The sequence below is a fragment of the Marasmius oreades genome, chromosome 6 (assembly GCF_018924745.1).
Source record: "Marasmius oreades isolate 03SP1 chromosome 6, whole genome shotgun sequence".
NCBI classification, from domain to species: domain Eukaryota; kingdom Fungi; phylum Basidiomycota; class Agaricomycetes; order Agaricales; family Marasmiaceae; genus Marasmius; species Marasmius oreades.
Window position 1 is genome coordinate 823,468 of NC_057328.1, and position 20,943 is coordinate 844,410.

The following is a 20,943-nucleotide window of genomic DNA, read 5'->3' on the forward strand; positions in this document are numbered from 1 at the left end:
GCACCTTTTTCCCGGATTTGGCTTTTCCCTCAGTCTTGGAGGGGTATATGTATAGGTCGTTCCTGCTCTCGACATCGGCGATGGCACGAAAGTTGGTACCATGCACGTTATAGTGTGAAGTAACAATGGACGTTGCGATGGTCTTGCTGCGGGCACGGAATTGAAAGAAGCGTGTCATCGGCTGGAGTAAACGCAGTCGTTAGATGGTAGAACTGTGGAAATCCAAAGCCGGATACGTCACCAAACTAGCCAGATTATGAAGGAAAGTGGGGTCCTTGTCAAACTGTTCGAATATTTCACGGGCTTCGTCGGTAGTCTGCTGGTCCACCCCTTTCTGCCGTCCAACTTTGTGCGCGTTCTTCAGGAACAGGTTCTTCACGAACGCGCCGGGAGCCGCATATTTTGGAAGCATGTCTGTGAACACGGCGTATTCGAGTACATCCCTGATCGTATGTTTGATAATCTTCTTGAGGGTTGGCGGTTGATGCTTTAAAGCACACTTGCCATTGCCTATGACAGCCGTGGCCCCTTCACTCCAAACGACTTTGTTGTGTTCAGCAATTCCTCGAGAGATCCCCTGGATCACCGGGCGCTGATTCCGTAGTTAGACAGGATGTCACAGAATTAGTTAAAACTTACTTCTTTGGCGTGATCCTGATGGCGCTTTGATAGCTGCTTAGACTCAGGGATAGTCAGTAGTGAGGCCCGCTGTACATGATATAGGTTGTTATACATACATTAGTATTGATCGTTGGGGTGTTGCGTGAAGACTCCGCCGTAACCTTTTGAACCGCTTTTCTTGTAGTTATTACCTTTTTTTGAATCTTTTCAGCTGATGGGGGGGACTCGCTTTCCTCTGAGGAGATATCGGACACCGGTGGAGGGGACGAGCGGTCAACCACTGCACCCACATCATCGACGTCTGAGTCGAAAAGGGTATCAGTATTATCTAAAGTAGGGAGAACTGTTGTGGACGCCTTGATGACTGTCGCCTGCTAAAAAAAAAGTATAGGGAAGCAGTGAAGGTAACAAACCATTAAGACATACCTCGTAACTGAACTGTTTGGCGTTAAGAGGCGTGTCGTCCTCATCATCACTGAGCTCATCTTCTTCCTCCGACTGCGAACTGCCGTCCTTTCCTTTGCCAGTTTGACGTCCGAGCTCTTCAGATGAAGAACTATCGTCAAGTCTTGGGGGATGCCCTGTGGAAAGAGATAGAGGAACCTCTGCAATACGACGAAGTATCGTAGAGGTACCTTGTGTTTGCGGCTGGGGTTCTCCTCCCTTTCTACTGTTGGACGGTTGCACTGCGGTGACTTTCGTGGTACCGGACACCTTCTCCGGAACCTTCTTTGGCTTATTGTTGGGGGCCACCACCTTTGTAACCTTTGCCTGCATGTTACTTGCTGCAGGCTTGGGTGACTTAGAGGCAACTTTGCTATTCTTCACAGCTGGAGAATAGCAAGTGCATCAGTTACATTGTCATATCAACAAGCATAGAAACCGCCTGGCCTGAGGTATCCAGCACCTCTATCATCGGAATATCTGTATCCGATTTATCGAAACTAGGCGGTCGGGCGATGCTATCGCCTACGCCGTTGTAGGAAAAGTGAGCGAGATTTATCACATGAAAACCCACGAACAGACCTGAAGCTTTTAGACGTTTCGCCTCGGCTTCTTGAATAGCACTTGAAAGGGCACGTTCGCGTTTCCGATTCTCAAATGCTGCACTCGCACCCAATCCTTTGTTACGAACGGCAGTCATCCAAACTATGAAACATGAGGGCGGCTAAGAAGGGAGGAACCAAAGAGAACGACGAACCGCCTTCCTCTTGAGCTTTGCTTTTACTCTGACGAGTAGGGAGAGCGCGCGTAGGAGCAGATTCATTGGGATCTGTCTCGCTGTTCTTCTGTTTTTTGTTCTTTTTGTTCTTGGGCACCGAGTTGTCTTCACCTTCGACCTCGTCAGTTTCGGTAAGAAGCATCTTCTTGCGACCTCTACGAGCACGAGGAGGTGCCACTTCAACGTCGCGGCTGTCATCGTTTGGATCTATGTCAACATCCATATTATTGAGCCTGGCATCATCTGTAGGGTGCAGTTAGTGCAGAGACTTAGAGTAATAAGTATACAACCCACCGTTTATGGGTGTAATTTTCTTCTTATTCTTTTCTTGCTTATTGGTAGGCTTCTTACCTTCTAAGTCATTAGCAAAAAGACAGACATGGCTGGAGTACGAAGATAGATCTCACCCTTGGTAGTTTTGGGCATGATGATGGTGCAAAGGCAGAAACCAACGAAGCCTGCTCCACGGGTCACCTACATGGCCAGACCATAATTGGTGAGTTGTTTCGTTACTCATCGATAAAACTTTTCGCGAGCCTGACAGTGAAGTAATCCAATGAGAAAAACACCGACAGGTGAACTACGCGATTTGCAAACTGGCGAATCAGGGTCGGGTTAGCCAGGCGTAGTTATCTCCTTCCTACAGCTAGGAAAGGGGACAGACTGCCGTACTGTAGAGAACGTAGGGGGGGTTAACAGATATGCCTGTAAATAAGCGAATTTTTTTTGTCGTAGCAACTCCACGCAACAGCAGGGAATGAAGGTTGTAATAGTATTGTTTTGAATGCTTCCAGTCTCAGTAGGGGTGTAACAGAAACGATCTGGTAAGTAATAAATCCTAGAACTCTTGTATCCCATGCCCAAACGCCGACAGCTGGTGAATGGTGGGGATTGTCGTGGTACGGGAAAGAGTTTGCACATGGTATGTAACACTCGTCACATATGGGGCGCAGGTCCGCGGGTTTCTCGGAGTTCCCTCACACATAGTAACACAGTAACACAGTAACACAGTAACACAGTAACACAGGTAGCCAAAATTTGAGATTTCTAGACAGATATAAAAAAATACACTTGCTTCACTAGTGGCTACATAGATCGTGTCCAAGATATACAAGAAATACAGCGTTCGAGTATCACAATCTATATGATACGCTCCAAAAACAAGCGCGCCATCTGGCGGTTCTTCTCTACAATCTTTGGAATGGTGTACGTGAATGCAACGGCTTTTCGCCACCTAGTCGCGTTCATAAGAGAGCCCTGGCCGGAGGAACACTCTCGCAGGCGATTAAGGAACCATTTTTCACAATCTTTTGACCAAAAGTCAATGTTGAGTCCGCCGGCCTGGAAAGGAGAAGGGCATGGCCACCAAGACATATGAGAGGCTTCTGACGGGTTCGGATTGGCTTGATCTGGTAGTACGCAATTAAATACTGTTAGAATAATCATAAAAGCTGGAGACTTACCTTTCTCCACCATATATACGCCGCAGATCATGTCAACCTCCACAGGTGTCAGGAAGTCGTCCCAGTACCCCGCTCCCTTACTCTCCCAAAAACATCGACCTTGCCTGTACAGCCGGTCGGGGTCCCCACCAAATATGACATTCTCCTCTGGTACCGTTGTTGTCGCCATCCTCGCTATTAATCCACCAGCTAACACCGCTGCGCGGCCTCTGTCTGAACGGAAGAAGAGATCTCGTTCTCTTTCATAGCCTCGCCAATCGTGGATATCCGGCTTATAGCCTGCATGACGATAGCCGAGATGGCAGGTCGGTACCTTCTCATCCCTAGCTTCGCGAGTCGATCGGGGCAGAGGTGGTGGAAACCCGCGAACAAGGGTGTGGAATCTGATGCCGAACTTTAGCAATTGAGATGCTATGACGTGAAGTTGTGGGCCCCAAGCACAGCGAACGATGTGAAGAATGGATACGGGACACTTAAGGAGCAAAACCTTGTCCGGGGCACTACCGTCAGAATTCCTGCGTACAACGTACCAGTTCTCGCCATCGACAGTAATCGGGATGACAGAGAACTCCCAGTTTTCCATATCCCAAATATATGAGGAAGGGTCGGAGAGGTCATGGCTTGGCAGATGGAACGATGGTGTCTGTTCCTGCGATATCAGGTGGAAGAATTGACGCAGTTTCTCCATGACTTCAGCTCTAGGGTCAGGTTCGGAGAATAAGGCGTTTGCTGGGTTGCTTTGCCAGCGACCGTTGCCCAACAGACGTCGGGTGGTGTCAATGTCTTCCATCCCGACGTTTTCCCTGTCCCATTCGTCGCCAGTGAAACCATATTGTTCGTAGGCGATCTCTTCCATTGTCATAGGAACAAAGAAGGGCGGGACCTCCTCTTCTGTTCCTGTATGACCCCCAATGGTTTCGAGCGCCTCGCCTGAACTGAGTTCTGGCAATTCAATGGTTGGAGGCTCATCTGCGATTTCGCCTTCCTCATCATCTCCTTGCTCCTGACCTCCCGCACTCGGCGCTAAGTCCACAGGAAGTTCCCCATCGTTCTGCATTGCATCGACCTCCCAATCTTCGTCCGAGTCGGGATCGAAATCCCCAAAATCGCTACAGAGATCCCAGGTGTTCGAGAACCCGTCGTACCTCTTTTGCTCATTCGAAAGACGATCCCACTCGCTCTCTACTTGCCCGCGAGTGAGACATGTCCTCACTCTGAACCCGCTCCGATTATCCCAATACCAACATACAGCACCTTTGCGACCAGGTGCGTGAAATTTGGCAGCCTCTCGTTCACGATTCTCGCGGGCCTGTCGCTGACCGGGCATTTCCAACGCCATTCGTTCCCGATTTCTCGCCTCTCGGCTCGCAAAGAACGCACGCCAAGTCTCACCAGGCCGCTGACCGGAGTTTTTCTCAACATTAGGCGACTCTAAATCGGGTACGTTGAAGTAGCTCTGATAAGGTGCATATTCGTGTCCAGCAGGGTCTGTGAACGCCGTATGCTCGACGGAACGTGTTTCTTCAAGTACCGACGAGGGGACATCGTTTTGGCCCTTGAACAGTCTCCAGAACTCATCGTTTGAAGGGAAAACATCTACCAGACTCTCAAATTTGTGGCGGTAAACAGACCATACACCATCTTTCAAGATACTCGTTCCTGTCTCGTTGTATTTACCCTTGCTAACTGCGTTCAAGTCCGAAATTTCACCCCAGTGAACACACAGTGGCACGTTCAGCTGCCGGTAAAAGGACAACAACAAAGGCGTGGTGGGATGTGTGGCCTCGATTATACCACCTGTTCGCAGAACGTCCTTGTCGTTGGCGTACGATCTCTCAAACGCCCCAAACCACTCAGGATGTATGCCGTTGTTAGTTTGTAAACGTTCTCGCCAACTGTAATCTAGATGAAGCCTTTCTTTGCACTTTATCCACTGCAGACCGAGTGTTCCTGCGGCAATTAACGGTAAGAAGGCATCCCTGGAATTCTGTGCGGCTTTTTGAAGTAACGCGAGCGAGTCATGACCATGGTGATATCCATATGACGCTGGATATGTCCATAGAGAGATAGTCGGGTCGATCAAGGACGCATCCGGCTTTCCCTCTGCCAGCAAAGCGAGCACCAGCTTTCGAAGATGTTTCTCTAGCTGGTCCCATGCATGCATGACATCTCTAGCAAGAAAAAACCTACATCCGCCAGCAGCCTGGCGAACATAAGGAAAACTATCATCTTTGTGGTCAAGGCAGCTGAAAAGCGAGCCTTTGAAGACATTCCACTGAGGTACAAGTGGCAGGAAGGGATGGGATTTGTGAATCCAGTTGAACTCCTTGAGGTGGACAAGGGCGCGGTGGGTCGGGTTGGAGAAATGGAGGGCATTGTGCGAAGGTAAATGAGAAGGGGATGTTTTACGAAAGCGGCTGATGACGGTGAACAGGCGTCCATTCGCGACCAAGTGAGTGTGCTTGCCGTACACACGCGTAGAAGGCTCGTGCAGTGTGATGTTAGGCTGGGTGGAAATCTACGGTGGGTACATATCAGCTTTTACAGTTGCTATGTAGCGTGTTTTCATACTTACGAAGTCTGTACAAGCCATGATCTTGTCTTGATCGCACAATGGATGTTCGTCAATTGAACCGCTAAGTCTGAAAACTCACACCTACAGCTAGGCGAAGTATACGTGATAAGGAGTGAAGTGTATGGAGAGAGTGGTGGGGGTACAGGAGAGACCAACGATAAGACATGTGACTTTTGACGCGTCATCCATATAAGGAAGCGCCGGAGCCGGCGCTTCCTTATTGTTGTGCTATGCCTCCACCTCACGGAACGCTGTATACCGTCCTCCGCAGAGCGACGGATACGCATATCGATATCAAAATCTGCCCACCCAATTGTGTCGATCACGACGGGGATCCACAGCCCCTCATAACGATGGGAATAGATGCCGCCCGCTTCAACCAGCCATTCGTAGGTGACAAAGTATTACCGTAGTACGGACTAAAACTATCTATATAGATTGTGAGACTGCTACCGACCATGCAGTCTCCTTCTCCAACCGATGACAACCCTGCCGACTTCGAGAGCATCACTGAGCCAGAGAGCGATCCCATCGGCGACTTTGACAGTATCACCGAGCCAGAGAGCGATCCCATCGAGGACAAACCACAGGATTGTGACTGGATGGAACACAGGGATACCGTCGGTGACCATAAGTGCCCTACATGTTCAACTTTCATGAAGAGCATCGCAGTCACGCAAGTCTCGGAAAGCGGGGTGGATAACATCGACATCCCAAACGAATCCTATGATTTTCCGAGCCCATGGAAATTCCTTACAAGCCATCAACGGGAACAACAGGGTGTGTACACGTTTGACACCCAGAGGTTTCGCCCTGACAGATGTGTAGAACCCGCCACTCCTACCAAACAACGATCATATGGACTCGGGCAACCACGAACGCCCACCAAACGTAAACCGGCCGATGACCAGTATATGGGAGTTGATCCGTACGATTCAATGGCCATGTATCAGGGTCATGTTGGAGGCATGTTCTAGAGGAATACTCTGTTGATATGTAGGAGAGTTGCATTGCGTAGATCATTCTGTTGTAGATATACACCTACACGACAATTACAGATTAGTGTGACCCTCCACCCTCAGCCGCTAGACACTGAGTAGGATCTCGTAGTGCAAGTGAAGATCACTATAAGTAGTGATCAGTATAACGATAACATGACGGAAATAACAGACACACCTCTTCAGTTCACTAACTCTAAGCGGCCACACCCAGTTTTCATTGCTGGCATTCTCCCAGATCGCAAAGATGGGTCCACGCCAAGGACGACGCTCGTATGCGTAAGATGGGATCGATGACTGGCTCGGATTATCCTGGTCGGCGAATTCACGCAGAAAACACTCAATGTAGGGATTTGGAAGGAAGGGGTTGTTCTCATCTTGACGGAAGAAATACAAGTTGTAGCCGACTCGCTCGTGTTCTACGTCGACCGGAGGCGTCATTTTGGCGAGCACCAGAGTTGCATGTGGATTGGAGCTACACATGTAGCTATGCGGATACCGTCGGTGTATGGTGGGCACAGGTACGGAGAATAGTACTCCATCACCCGAGATGAAAATGGCTGGCGATGCGGGCTATACACGATGATTTTTAGTGCTTGTTGTTATATACATTCAAAACACACTTACTATGTTATTCGAATACCAATAATCTATCTGTTCATCCACTTCGTCCGACAGTGGAGGGCTATCTGGTACAGGCATAATAAAAGAAAGTTTGGATCGTGCAGAAGCTGAAGCCGGTTCGTTCTGAATGTCTCCTAGAAATAACCACTGTTCCGGGTACTGAAGATGTCGACAATCATTGTTTCGCGAACCTGAGAAGTCAAAAAGCGCAAGGAGAACCATAATCGTGGGGGATCTAAGCGATTGAAAACGAGGCATCCATCCAGGGTCAATAAGGCTGAGACCGTCCGACTATCGCACTCCTACATCCAGGAATGAAGATAGAACAACCCCCTAAGCCTCTATCCTACAGCTAGGAATAGAGGGAAGGAGGTTGGATGACGATGATGGTGGTGGGAGGAGAACAGGTGTGACTGAGAGTTGCGACACTTTGTGACGCAGTTACTTGATGTGACTCTGTTACTCAGTGTGACTACGTAACTCAATGTGACTCCGTTACTTCATGTGACAATGTGTTTTACTTAACTACCACAACGACCCCCATGCTGTTGACCGGCCTCCCTACGTCTGCCGTTAGGAGGTGGGTCAACAGTATACTCTGTGGAGGGAGGTATCTAGTCGATATAGCTTGTTCAACGGTTTATCTTCCTCTGTCTGTGGAGGGAGGTATCTCGGCAGCATCGATATGCCTCAATTTTGCGAAGGTTGTGGTGGAGAATTCACCTCAGCCGGCCTACACCACCACTTCAATCAAACGACGAATCCCCTCTGCATCGACTATGGTAACTCCCTGAGTGGAATCCCGACCCCCCCTGCCTTTTCCGACGATATTGAACTTCCAGATGACTTTGCAATACCCTACTCTATCGACAATCTACATTCTTTTGACTTTGACAGTGAACCGGTACATTTCGGTGGGGATTTCTTCGGAACAGACTACACTATGCAGGACTTGGGTCAAGCGGCAGATGCAATGACCGACGAGGACGCTCACGATGAAGATGGCGGAGATTGGTTGACCCATACTGTGGATAACGATGACGGCAGAAGCAGTTGCGCCGAAGATGAAGAAGAAGAAGAACTTGGACAACATGGCTTGGATGACTTTGATGAGGATGAGGTGAATGCGATGCACGAGCATGATTGGGAACCCACCCGAGAGGGACAGAGCGATGAAGACGATGAAGATGTGATCATCGATGAACGACTTACCGACTCAGATGATGAGGCGACCCCATTACCTGAAACTACACAACGATTGAAGATCGAAGATCGCCTTCGCCAACCCCCGTTCATTGTCCCGTTTCCAGGCCACGCAGGACGCCCGTTGGAGGGAAACTCCGAGGAAGCGAACATTCACTATCGGCGGAAATTGGGTGGTGGGACAGCGTTTTGGCGACCGTTTGTCTCTGAAATTGACTGGGAGGTCGGTAGATGGGCGAAGCTACGCGGGCCCGGCTCTAATGCATTTAACGAGTTCTTGAAAATTCCAGGGGTACATTTCTTTCTTTGCATAGGTCTCCTTCATTATGTTAATCTATCTGCTTAGGTGGTAGAGGCACTCGGCTTATCGTTCAAGACAACGCAAGAACTGAACAAAATCATCGATACTCAACTACCCGGCCGCCCTCCCTTCAAACGCGAAGAGGTTGTTGTAGCCAACGAGGCGTTCGAGTTCTATTACAGAGATGTTATAGAATGTATCAGAGCACTCTGGAGAGACCCGGACTTGAGTTCATACCTTATTGTCTGCCCCGAACGACACTATACCGACAACACCTGTCAGACAAGACTGTACCATAGTATGCATACAGGACGATGGTGGTGGTCTACTCAGGTGATTTCTACATTGTAAATACCTGAAACTTGGTCACATAAGACTCACATTCATTCTGTTTAGAAGGAAATTGAGAAAACACATCCTGGCGCAACAATCATACCCCTTATCGTATCCTCTGACAAAACGCAACTTACAGTATTCGGTAATAAGACAGCTTATCCTGTATACATGAGTATCGGAAATATACCAAAGGAAATTCGTCGAAAACCATCCCATGGTGCATATGTGCTTCTCGCCTATCTCCCCACCTCCAAGCTCAGCCATATGACCAACAAGTCTGCGCGCCGACGCGCTCTCGCCAATCTTTTTCATTCCTGCATGCGACACATCCTTTCCCCTTTGAAAGAAGCAGGGCTGCATGGTGTGGCAGTCACTGACGGGAAGGGTGTATCTCGGCGTGGTCACCCCATTCTAGCTGTCTACGTTGCCGATTATCCAGAGCAGACTCTAACAACGATAGCCAAAAGCAACCGTTGCCCTGCACTCTGCCCAACGGAACCCGAACAACTGGGCGACGACGGCATGAACGGACCCTTTCTAGATCTTCAAGACGCTCTCCATGTCCTCGAATCCATTGCCCACGGTCCGACCGAGTTTCATCGCCAATGTAAAGCACATGGAATGAAGCCGATCGCGGAACCGTTCTGGAAAGACTTACCCTATACCAACATCTTCCAATCAATCACTCCTGATATCCTCCACCAGCTCTATCAAGGTCTCATCAAGCATCTTGTTGCTTGGTTGATTAATATTGTTGGTGCAGCCGAGATAGATGCTCGTTGTCGACGATTCCCACCCAACCACAACATACGACTTTTCATGCGAGGGATATCCGGGCTCTCCTGCGTCACAGGAACAGAGCACCAGATGATTGGCCGACTTCTTTTAGGGCTCGTTATTGATGTTCGACTCCATGGCGCCGCTTCATCTTCTCGCCTTTGTGGGGCTGTTCGGGGTATGTTGGATTTCGTATACCTTGCCCAGTACCCTCTTCATACTACCGACACCCTTAAACTCCTCAAACAGGCCCTCACCCGTTTTCACATCAATAAAGATATATTTGTTGAGCTAGGAGCATGCACCGGCTTCAAGATTCCCAAGCTGCATGGATGCCAGCACTATGATGTCCATATCCAGAATTTTGGTACTGCCGACAATTACAACACTGAATACACTGAACGACTACACATTGACCTTGCCAAAAATGCTTACCGTGCAACCAACCATCGCGATGAGCTCCCTCAGATGGTTCTTTGGTTGGACCGCCACGAAAAGCTCCACCGCCATATCAAGTACATCCAACACAAATTATCCGGCACCGCATCACCCCCTCTACTATACGATGTTACGCCCGGAGTGACATTCGAACGCACAATGAAAATGACGAGACATCCTACCAGAAAGGCTGTCTCGTTTGAGATCCTGGCATCAGCTTACGGTGCCGTCCACTTCAAGGACGCTCTGGCTCATTATGTTACCAGCATACGTGGACCTGAGCTCACTACACGAGCCCTCATCCGGGAGTCACAAAATTTATACATACCTTTCACGCGAGTATCTGTATGGCACCGTGTTAAGTGGACTACTCCCGACATATATAACACAAATACAGCAGCTTCTATTGTAGTCGACAGCGCCCATATCAACCCTTCCCGTAAGAATAAGCGTGAACATGTTGTACCAGGACGGTTTGATACGGTTCTGGTAAATGTTAAAGAAGGACAAGCACTAGGTATCAAAGGTTTGTTTCGTTGTTTCTGCCCAGTGCCGTGAACTGACTTTTTGTACAGGTTATCGTGTTGGCCGTGTTCACGTCCTGTTTACTCTATCTGATAACCATAAGAACCTGCTCTTCCAGGCTGATGAGCAGGAAAATGTAGCAGACCATCTCGCATACGTTGAGTGGTTTACTACTTTCCCTCGCAGACCTGAACCATCTCATGGACTTTACAAAATTTCCCCTTCTGTTGACGGTGTCAGTGGTTATCGTGATGCCAGCATTGTTCCGGTCTGGTCATTTAGACGTAGTGTTCACTTATATCCTAGATTTGGCCCAGTTGTACCACCGGAATGGACCTCGAGTACTGTTTTAGATCAGTGTTCTACTTTCTTTGTAAATGCTTTCAGTGATAGAAATGGTTACTACACTATATTCTAATATGATTATGTTTTTCCCCCTTCATTTCTGTGTGATAAGTTTCGCAGGAATTAACATCAATTAACATCAATTAGTGCCAATTAGTGCCAATTAGTGATTAGTAGTAATTAGTAGCAATTAGTATTCAATTAGTTCCAATTAGTTCCAATTAGTTTTACATTAGTATGAATTACTACTAATTAGTACTAATTCATACTAATTAGTAAAGTAGGTTTTTTCTGATGCCGCTCAGCGTCAGACCCCTTTTTCCTGATGCATTATCATCGGAAAGTGTAGGTTATACTTCTTCCAGCCACACTCGAGCCGCTTCTGACGGTTTCCCTCCCCCTCTAGTGTACGCAAATTCTGTCCTTGCATTGTAAGTCGGGTTATTTGATATTTCTTCAGGGGGGGGGGGGGGTTCTTTTCATATATATTTCTACAGGCTTAACTGCCGCGAAGCTCTACGCCGACAAACAACCTTCGAACACACCGATCCGACGAGTCCGAGGGTCAATGACTTCCGATCGTTGGCGGGACCTGCTGCCAGTGGCCATGGAATTGTAGTCTTGAACCAAATGAAATCGAATAACTTATAAGAGTCATACAAACACAAAGGGTGCGATGGAGGTGAATGTGGAGAGAAGTGTTGAGTTTCGTGTGGAAGAGTAGTGGCAGCCCCGCCTTTTCCCTTGGTGCCGAGGACCGTTGGGGTTGGAAGTTATGTATTTTTGAGTCCGAGGTACGAGGAACTGGCAATAACCCAGATTCTTTTTAGTATTTAAACCTAAACGTCGAAGTTAACCCTGTCTACATACGACAAAAACCCCTCATGTCCCCAAGCCCTCAACAAAGCCAACGCAACGCCTGACTAACACTAGGCGCATGTAGATTCACCGAGACTGCTCGCAAAAGCACATCAGAACCATCCGGGGGGTGGGACAACCGAGTCTCAAGGCCGGGCCGGCCCCGATGTGCTGTAGATAGGTAGCGTGTCGCAGCGGACGACATGGCGTCCACATCGTGCTCCTCCTTCACTTGAAAGTTCTTTTTCCAGAACACTGACGGTCGAGCTAATATAACCGCTGCAATGGGTCAAGGCTAGTTTCAGCTATATAAACATTGACGGCCCCGATAACTCGAATTTAGTTACATACACAAATCGGCGTTGACGCTCGCCAAAAAGTTGCTACAAAGGAACAGCTTCCAAAGCCTGTACCTCCCGATTAACAAACCTCAACTTCCATCCTGCACTTCGGAAGAGCCTTTCATACTGGGGTGCAGTACGAGCTTGGGCATCGAATAGAACGAGCATCTACGATGTCAATGGTTGAGAGCCAAACAGAGAATTAAATGGAAATAACGCTCACATTGATATCCGAAAGGTACTCCATCTCACCCGCCAAGCCATAGTTGGCCAACAACGGTTCCGGAGCCTCTCGTGGTACCGCTCCAGGTATTGCACCAATGGCATCGCCAGGGTCACGACACGCATAGGGTAAGATATACTCCATGGCAAGTAGGACCGTTTCAGGAGTGGCAGCCTGGCGAAGGTATTTGAGGATTTTGACAGCGTCCTCATCAGACCAGTTGTGCAGGACTTGCTTGATCATGAAGACGGCGACGTTATGCTGGAGATGTTGAGGCTGGGGAGTCAAAAAGTCGTGTACTGTCGAAGATGGAGGTTACACAAGTAGCCACGATGATAGGGGAAGTTTTACCTTCCAGAGCGACTCTGCCCGAAGAGACAGCTTCAGGCATCTGATCGGCCCACCACTACAATAAAGATTTGAGGAATTAGCGTAGGCGACGATATGTTCAAGGCCCACTTACCGCCTTCGCATCCTCAATAGTCGCAGGTCTATCTTGCACAACAAACTTCAACCCCTCAAACTTGCTCGCAATGCTATATGTGACATTGCCAATCCCTCCTCCCACATCGACGACTCGTGATCCAGCCGGGAGACTTGCCCAATTGTACGCTATGGTTTAGAGTGTTTTGCGTCACGATGCCAAATGTATTAACATGGAACAAGCGATCGTACCTTTCACATCATTATCCGGAGGACGGAAAGCCGTAATTCCTTTCATAGCAATGCTAAACCTTGATGCCCTAAAAGTCTGATTCGGCCGCTCGTAATATTGATATAGCGTTACGCCTGAACCAAAAGTTCGAGTGAAAGGTGAAGGTGAAGTAAGTGACCCGTCAGTGTTAGCTTTGGCAGGTTCGGAGAGGGCTTCCCAGATATAGGCGGCTGCCTTGAAGGATTCGTCTAGGCTAGGAAGTCGAGGATTGAAATAAGGGAGATGTTCCAGGTCTATAAAGAAGCTCACTTCATAGCCACTAGTGCGGGTACGCCTGTTGTGTTGTCGTGCTTGTGCTCAGGACTGTTTTTCGCGAATTAATGGAAGAACAAAAAGGGATCGGAACCAGAACCTCTACGCACTCGGCTAAAACCATTTCACTAGGTTTCCCGGTGTCCAGCATGCTTGATATTCTCGTATTAGCAAACACTTCCGGTGTAACTTCCCTGTAGAAATGATTGGTGGCCAAGAGACGGAGGAGGCGACCTTCCATGATGCAGCGTTAGTCTTTACAGATCGAACACTTGAGTCACTCAACTGAGTTTCTGCGAGTCCAAGTTCGCCTTCTTGGCTATCGTATCCACATGTAATCCCTGTCCTAGTCAACACAGACACACGGCATCGAAGAACCCAGCATACCTGAGGCCCAGCTTCACGTAGTATCTCAGTAACGCTAGCCTCGAGACACACGCGTACGGCTGCCGATTGCAACACCTACAGAAACGATTAGAGGATTGCAACTACCAATGCTAGTGTATACTGACCCCGCCAACAGAATGATACAACGAGACCGATGGCGCTGTTAAAATCGCAGCGATATGTTGTGCTGCTGCTGCAATGGTGTTCGCGGCTTCGGCAGCATCTTTATGCCGACGAAAAGCTTCGGAATCTGGGTGGAAAGGTTCGCTTAGATCTGGAATTTGAGTTCCGTTCGCCTTGCACGACTCCTCGAGAATATCGACATTCTTGTTGAGAATGCCGAGGATTGTGCGCAGTTGGGAAAAGTTATGAGATGACATTGGAATTGGGGGGGTTTTGGAGGTTCAAATGAGCTTTATAAGGGCTGTGCTCTGAATGTAAGCGGCTAAATGGAATATCAGAAAGTGATTTTCCCAGTTTCCATTATGTATACATACTTTTAATTGTTGAGAACCCGTCCTGATAAGGTGTCAGTGAGCATCGTAATGTACTGATTCTTCAAGTTGCAGCCTCCTTCGTGACTGCTGATCACGTTGTGATGTGAACACTCTTGTGAGTTTGAAGATGCGGAAACTTCGAATTTCAGCGACATCAGAAGTTCTGGACATTGGTGCTATAACGAGCAGCGTATGGTTAAATTGGCAGGCTTGGGAAAACATTTCGAGGGTTGATGTTTCTCGAAGAGTTGAAAGGCATTGGAGAATAGCATCAACTTAGTAACCTCCGTAATCGTTGACATCGCTAGACGCTCTGAGTTGGTTTGAACTTCGCGGTTCCCGCTAGCTCTGGCACGGCTCTACAAGCAAAATTTGAAGAAAGTATCATTAGAGCCAGATGGTTCTTATAGGGCGTCATAGCCAGCCAGTGAAGTTACCTAGAGGACGATATCACAAGGTGGTATGTAGTCGATTACAGAAGGCACACCTTAATCCCGATATAGCCTTGTAATATGGTGGGCAATATTGGATCTTATCCCCTTCTTTCTTTTCTCGAAAACATACTATACATCGGTGCTAGTCCTGAAAGCACGAGATGAAGCTTGGAATTCAATAGTATATCTTCCTTTGGAGATATTGCAAAAGGGCCGCACATAAACCGGTCTGATCGCTGCCATGTTCAATGAGGGAGCTCGAGGTTCGGCCGTGATTATGTCCACTAGAATCATGGATAAATAAGTAAGAGCTCATGATCATGAACGCAAGTGTCAAGTGAGAATACTCCAGGTCATGTGACAGAAGAGTTCCAAAGCTCGTCGCTAAATTGTGACTTTACCTCAAAATTCGACGTCAAGGTCGTGCTAATGCCTATCACTAGCGAACAAAGGGCAGCGATTGAGAAGGTTATCAATGTTATTACGAATACGACAGCTCCGGGAAGGGGAAGACGGAATGTTAGCACCATATTCATGTCTTTGGTGGACCGAAATGAGTGGCCTGAATACTTTGAGGTATTTAACGTCGGTTTGTGGAGTTCTCAGACTGAGCTTGGTCAATACAGATAATCCCGGAACCTCGCTGTCTAAATAACATCAAAGCTTTTCTGGAGAAAAATCGATACAGGGACTGTCTGGATGTATACACAGACCTGGCGTTGGTATTTTGGAACGCGTTATTCTATAACGAGGAGGGAAGTCAAATAACTCATGACGCGGAAACGCTTAAGGTGAATTGACATTTAGAATGATCCTCGCATACCGGATTCATATTCCCTTTTTCTACTTTTTCTAGAAAGTGCTTGAAGCTGAATGGAAGAGACACACTGTGTTACCCACACCTCGCTCGACCTCACCACCACCTCAGTCTGCTCAAAAGGTTCATAAGACTGCTGCTCCTCCTCCGTCGACTGTGAAACCAACAGCGCCTACGACGACGACAACGACAAAAATCCCTGCACCGCCGAAGTCTGCTCCAGCTGCTGCCCCGATTGCAAGTTCATCCAAAATCACTCGTCAGGTTTCTCCAGAAATAGAAGTTGACGTCAGTGGCATGTCACCAGAGCCTGAAGGCCACTCGGACGATCCTGCAGCCAAGTTGAGAATGGAAGGTGTAGGACAGCGAGACTCTGTGAGCGAAGAGATTGTGACGCAGTTGGAGAGGAGTTTGCCACGGTGGCCTGGGTTTGTAGAGCAAGGCTGGTGGGAAGAAGGAAACCAGGTACGGGTTTATCTTGCTAGGGCAAGTCACTGCGTTCATTATCGATTGTTCAGGCCGTGTACACCACCATCGTTCATGCGATAAAGAGTCACAAGGATGTTATGTACGAGCTTATCTCCACCTCTTCCCGGTCCGGTCGTTGTTGACGATGACCTTTGATCAGTGGAAACAGGCTTGCATCGTCGCTAGAAGAAATTCCCGAAGTCGCAAATTGGCCGACATCGACATCGACGGCAAGTGTTCGACGGGTCCAGAAGAACCTAAAGCTCACATCTTCAATCACAGGCACCTCTCTCGCTGAAAATCATTGAAGTACATTATATCCTCCCCCCTTCATCAACTTCATCGTAATGCATCTCAAATTTTGCCAGAATCGCGTACGTTCGAACGAATACGCAACTTCACAAGAATTCGATAAGGAAATGATTCGTCTTTTTGAGAAGGCACGAAGATGGCACGAACCTTGTACTGAATCCTACGGAAACATTCTCCTCCTTCAGGTTGTCACTCTCCTTTGAGCCTGTCGTTAAAGTCCGGTACTGACATTTCCTTCTAGAGGTTTTACCAAGCTTTGACTTCAAGTAATCCCCCATCGGGACCACCTTACAGTTCGACCACAAACTTTGCATCCTTAAGAGCGGGTCCGGGAAATGTCAAACCAGTCCATGGTGACGGGGAGGGTGTTGCAGGGGTGACCAATCACAGGGTCATAACGCGAGAGAAGAAATTCGTGGATGAAGTACACTACAAAGGTTGGACAGTGAAACTTGCAGATTGGTTGCATTTAAGCAACCCTGATGACCCTACGCGGCCCATCATCGCTCAGGTATTTCGATGTTGGATTTCAGAGGAAGAGTGGGTCAACCATTGTCATTTGAGACATCTATCATCTCTGCTTACGGCCGTCACAGGTCGAAGAAGGGACAGGTCGGAATAACAGTTTCGTGGTATTATAGGCCCGAGCAGGTAACTCCCTTCTTTACTCTACGTATGATTCAAACTCACGCCGTCTGCGGCTAGACTTACCATCCCCCCAACCGAGTATTCTGGGAAGGAGAGGTTTTCAAAACCAGTGCGGCCAGTCTAGTGACCAACAACATCCATACATACTAATCTTCTCACTGAACAGGTCACTTCGCCGAACATCCCCTCGCCGATATCATCGAGAAGATCGCTTGCCAGTTCACTGCACGGCATATTCGGGGAAGGCCTCGTGCGCCCTTCTGGTGGCCGGGCTTTCCGCTGTATGTTTGTGACTCACGATATAACGACCGCGACCGCATCTTCGTCCGAATTAAGAACTGGAACTCTTGCATTCCCGAAGAAGTTCGTAAAAGCGATGAGTTCATGCCAATATACCCTTTCGAGCGGGCCGTATACCCAAGTCGATTGGCAAGTCCGTTTCTAACCACGGGGAAAAAGAAGTTAAAAGGTCCTGGTGGCTTACTCGAGCAGTCCGAGCCTGCGGAAGTCGAGACTACGAATGCCGATGGCACGGGTCGAAAGTCTCGTCGCGCGCTGGGAGATGCCGGGCATAGCAAAAGCCTGACGTTCAATGCACTTCAGAACCATGCTACGCTTTCGGCGCAGCAACATGTTCAACAGACCCCTGGAAATACGGCTCAGACCGTCCATACTTACCAACAGCAGCAAGCACCTACACCCAGCTCGAAGCCAGCTCTTGATAGGACTGTTCTTACAGCGGCTGGGGGACCTGCTCTAGGGAACAATGTGCATGTTCAAAAACTGCCTCCCGAAACTAGTAAGTGATCCTGTTTGTCGATCAAGAAATGAGTTCCGATGTTGACCGACGCAACCCGATTTCAGCCCGCCACTTTGATCGAGACCCGAAGACGAACGAAGTGCTTTGGTTTTCGTCGCCTCCGGTCAACGCCGCACCTGCACCCACTCCAAGGCATAGCTTAGCTTACCTTCATTTTTTGGCCAAGAAGCGGAAAAGCGATTGTCAGTCTGATGAGGGAGGTGATGATTCTTCGCCATCGAAGAAGAATAGATTTTTGGCACCACCTACTGTTCTGGAGACCCTGGCGGCAGTCATTGAGAAAGAGAAGGCATCGACTTGAATGTTGTATGTTATACAGACACCAGCCCCGTTTCTTGTAGGCAGATGAAGAAACGGATCGGAGGGTACCACTGTTAAGGATCATTTGCAGGCGACGTCTTATCTCTCGAGCACGATTCTTCAATACCAGGCTTGGATGGGCATGTCATTTCGCTGAACATGTCAACTGTACCGTAGGTCACATAGTTAGATGAAAAAACTATCGCTTGTACAGCTTGTGGTGAGGCTGGACCTACGAACGGTTCCGGAGGGAAGGAACCTGTCATCGCGTCCGTGCCAAGTGAAGCTGGTTGGGTCGGGGGCGACATCGCACAAAGTACTGTGAAATTCTGGCAGATAATCAATCAGCCGACGAAAAATGAACAGAAATTGTTTTACTGTTTTTATCTTACATTCAAACATGAGACTCGAATTGTGCAGACGCGCGTCAAATGCAATTCACGTGATACCCGACGGCGGGGTGCACTCAACCGCCATGAACTCAGTTTCAGCGCAGAATCTCGAAGACGCGGCCAACATCGCCACAGAATTCCTGTATAGTTCGTCCTTTGACTCTGCATCGCTGCCCTCAACTGATTCCGTTTCTCTCGTTCCAAGGTATAGAAAACGTTCCGAATGAAGTCAAATATCTGCTTGAGGAGATCTTGCATAAAGAGACCAGAACACAACGTGCGGTTGCCACAAAAGGTGTCCGCGTTTCTGACTAACTTATCTACAGAGTTACACCAACAAATCGAATCAGATTCTTCCCGATGGATGAAGCATTCTCTCCGAGGAACCACGCCTTCAAGCGCATCCCCATCACCCTCACCCTCGTCTTCCACAAAGTCCGTCAATCACCTCCCGGCTAGAATCAAACAATCTTACACAGAAATTGACCAAATTGCTGTTGAAAAGATTGCATTGGCGCAGAGGTTGATAGAGTTGATCAACCGGACAGCAGCGCGCCTCGATGTCGACCTCAGTAAAGTACGACAACTGCAAGGTGACACTATACCGGACTACACCAGGACGGGGCTGCTATCTGCAGTACCGAGTCTAACCGGTACAGATATGGTGCGTGGTGGAGGAGGGAGCATTGGAGGGTTGAGTGGAAGAGATCCTACGTTGAGCATCAGCGAGAGTTTGAAGATGGCTTTGGGTGGTGGACCGTCGAGTGCTTCAATATCGGAAGGTACTAGGAAAGGGGGGGCGGCGGCGGTGGTGGCAGCGGAAAGTGGAACAAGTACTCCTACTAAACGTGCGTCCTCTTATTTACTTCTTTTGTCTGTTGGAAAGTTTATCTCCCCCTCTTTTGTTAGGCCGTCGAACAGCTGCGTCACCTTCGATCAAACTACCCCCAACCAAAAGCCGTTCTATATCGCCAGCTGCGTCAGGAGTAGGCACTACAACTAAAGGCTCACATAGCCGGTCTCGTTTGTCCCGCCAGATTCACCCTCCACCTAAACAAACGGAAATGGCAGACGAAGCAGACGAAGATGCAGAAGGAGATGAAGACGCAGAAGGGGATGAAGATGAAGACGCGGACGATAAACTCTATTGTTTCTGCCAAAAGACCAGTTACGGAGATGTGAGCCTTTTCCCTTCATCCTCTTTTTACTGGCATATATGATTTACTTGGTTTGCAGATGATAGCCTGCGACAACGAAGGGGGTTGTCCATACGAATGGGTGAGTTCCTCGGTCTTGCTCTTAACGCTCACTCATTACAACTCGTTTTCCAGTTCCATCTATCTTGTGTCGGTCTCAGCAGACCAGTTCCAGAGACATGGTATTGCACTGTCTGTTCGGCCAAGATGGGTCCAAATTCAAACAATCGCAAGGGGAGAAAGAAGTAGCGCGTATGTAATCGACGAGTTTTTCATTCAATCTACCGTACTGTAGGACCTTTGTATGAAAACCGTTCGTAAATTCGTCCGCTCCTTGAACGTTCTGTTAGCAACTAATTTATGAACAGTCAGCACTCGCCACTCGGGAGTGGAGACAAGGAATATTCCTCCGCCCACAAATCTTGGCTTCTGCGGCATGTATCATGAGTAAAAGTTTATTCTGACTTTCGAAAACGTGGGTGGCGTTACTCCACGAATGGTATGTCAAGCCGCAAAAGACGATCGAATGGTCAAAAATAACAGAAGATATGACATGTTGTATTCTATAAACCAATGGCCAAACCAGGCATTAAGAGTCTAGACCAACAGTGAAAACCTGAACATTCTTATCCACGATTCGCGAGACGACTTTGATACCACTTCATCTTTAGGTCAGTTTTATAGCATGTTCGGATGTCACTCATGAAGTTGGGATATGTATCAAATTCAGTCCGTAGGTTAGGACCAGGGGCCCCGGAGTCAAGTAAAGTTGGGTTAACAGTGGGTGGTACAGTGTAGTGTGGTATATTTATATTAGGCTCTCGAGCCTTTTCAAGTTCTTCGCCGGCTTCAAGG

The 20,943-nt window shown here is 48.3% G+C and overlaps 3 protein-coding genes across 4 annotated transcripts; 2 read left to right on the forward strand and 1 right to left on the reverse strand.

Moving 5' to 3' along the window:
• Positions 1–12,563: 12,563 nt before the first annotated feature.
• On the reverse strand, positions 12,564–15,485 carry E1B28_009673 (uncharacterized protein). The gene is made up of 12 exons (XM_043154580.1): positions 15,189–15,485; positions 14,702–15,060; positions 14,330–14,649; positions 14,205–14,279; positions 14,104–14,158; positions 13,928–14,051; positions 13,815–13,868; positions 13,526–13,758; positions 13,314–13,462; positions 13,202–13,256; positions 12,851–13,149; positions 12,564–12,795 (listed from the first exon to the last, which is right to left on the reverse strand). Exons 3-12 carry the CDS (start codon positions 14,582–14,584, stop codon positions 12,670–12,672), a joined length of 1,425 nt encoding a protein of 474 aa, XP_043007035.1. The 5' UTR covers positions 14,585–14,649; positions 14,702–15,060; positions 15,189–15,485; the 3' UTR covers positions 12,564–12,669.
• A 16-nt stretch (positions 15,486–15,501) lies between these two features.
• Positions 15,502–18,678, forward strand: E1B28_009674 (uncharacterized protein). The gene is made up of 12 exons (XM_043154581.1): positions 15,502–15,711; positions 15,762–15,926; positions 15,992–16,417; positions 16,471–16,520; positions 16,581–16,650; positions 16,703–16,729; positions 16,789–16,917; positions 16,974–17,272; positions 17,329–17,383; positions 17,438–17,489; positions 17,547–18,179; positions 18,245–18,678. Exons 1-12 carry the CDS (start codon positions 15,565–15,567, stop codon positions 18,499–18,501), a joined length of 2,310 nt encoding a protein of 769 aa, XP_043007036.1. The 5' UTR covers positions 15,502–15,564; the 3' UTR covers positions 18,502–18,678.
• A 271-nt stretch (positions 18,679–18,949) lies between these two features.
• On the forward strand, positions 18,950–20,707 carry E1B28_009675 (uncharacterized protein). Of its 2 annotated transcripts, XM_043154583.1 has the most exons (7): positions 18,950–19,039; positions 19,098–19,169; positions 19,219–19,740; positions 19,802–20,070; positions 20,129–20,170; positions 20,224–20,401; positions 20,457–20,707. In XM_043154583.1, the coding sequence occupies exons 1-6, from the start codon at positions 18,976–18,978 to the stop codon at positions 20,335–20,337; spliced, it is 1,083 nt and encodes a 360-aa protein (XP_043007038.1). In that variant the 5' UTR covers positions 18,950–18,975; the 3' UTR covers positions 20,338–20,401; positions 20,457–20,707. The 2 variants fall into 2 exon arrangements, with proteins under 2 accessions (XP_043007038.1, XP_043007037.1); XM_043154582.1 differs by lacking the exons at positions 20,224–20,401; positions 20,457–20,707 and having other exon boundaries at positions 19,802–20,150.
• The last annotated feature ends 236 nt before the right edge of the window (positions 20,708–20,943 follow it).

Bases quoted from the DNA above. Each gene is read 5' to 3' on its own strand.
- E1B28_009673 (XM_043154580.1), bottom strand. From the start codon at position 14,584: ATGTCATCTCATAACTTTTCCCAACTGCGCACAATCCTCGGCATTCTC. The intron at 13,463-13,525 runs GTACGATCGCTT...TCTAAACCATAG, and splicing joins TCCGGATAATGATGTGAAAG to CGTACAATTGGGCAAGTCTC. The intron at 13,257-13,313 runs GTAAGTGGGCCT...TCTTTATTGTAG, and splicing joins CTATTGAGGATGCGAAGGCG to TGGTGGGCCGATCAGATGCC.
- E1B28_009675 (XM_043154583.1), top strand. From the start codon at position 18,976: ATGAACTCAGTTTCAGCGCAGAATCTCGAAGACGCGGCCAACATCGCC. The intron at 20,071-20,128 runs GTGAGCCTTTTC...CTTGGTTTGCAG, and splicing joins AAAAGACCAGTTACGGAGAT to ATGATAGCCTGCGACAACGA. The intron at 20,171-20,223 runs GTGAGTTCCTCG...CTCGTTTTCCAG, and splicing joins GGGGTTGTCCATACGAATGG to TTCCATCTATCTTGTGTCGG.
- E1B28_009674 (XM_043154581.1), top strand. From the start codon at position 15,565: ATGCCTATCACTAGCGAACAAAGGGCAGCGATTGAGAAGGTTATCAAT. The intron at 15,927-15,991 runs GTGAATTGACAT...TACTTTTTCTAG, and splicing joins ATGACGCGGAAACGCTTAAG to AAAGTGCTTGAAGCTGAATG. The intron at 16,918-16,973 runs GTTGTCACTCTC...ATTTCCTTCTAG, and splicing joins GAAACATTCTCCTCCTTCAG to AGGTTTTACCAAGCTTTGAC.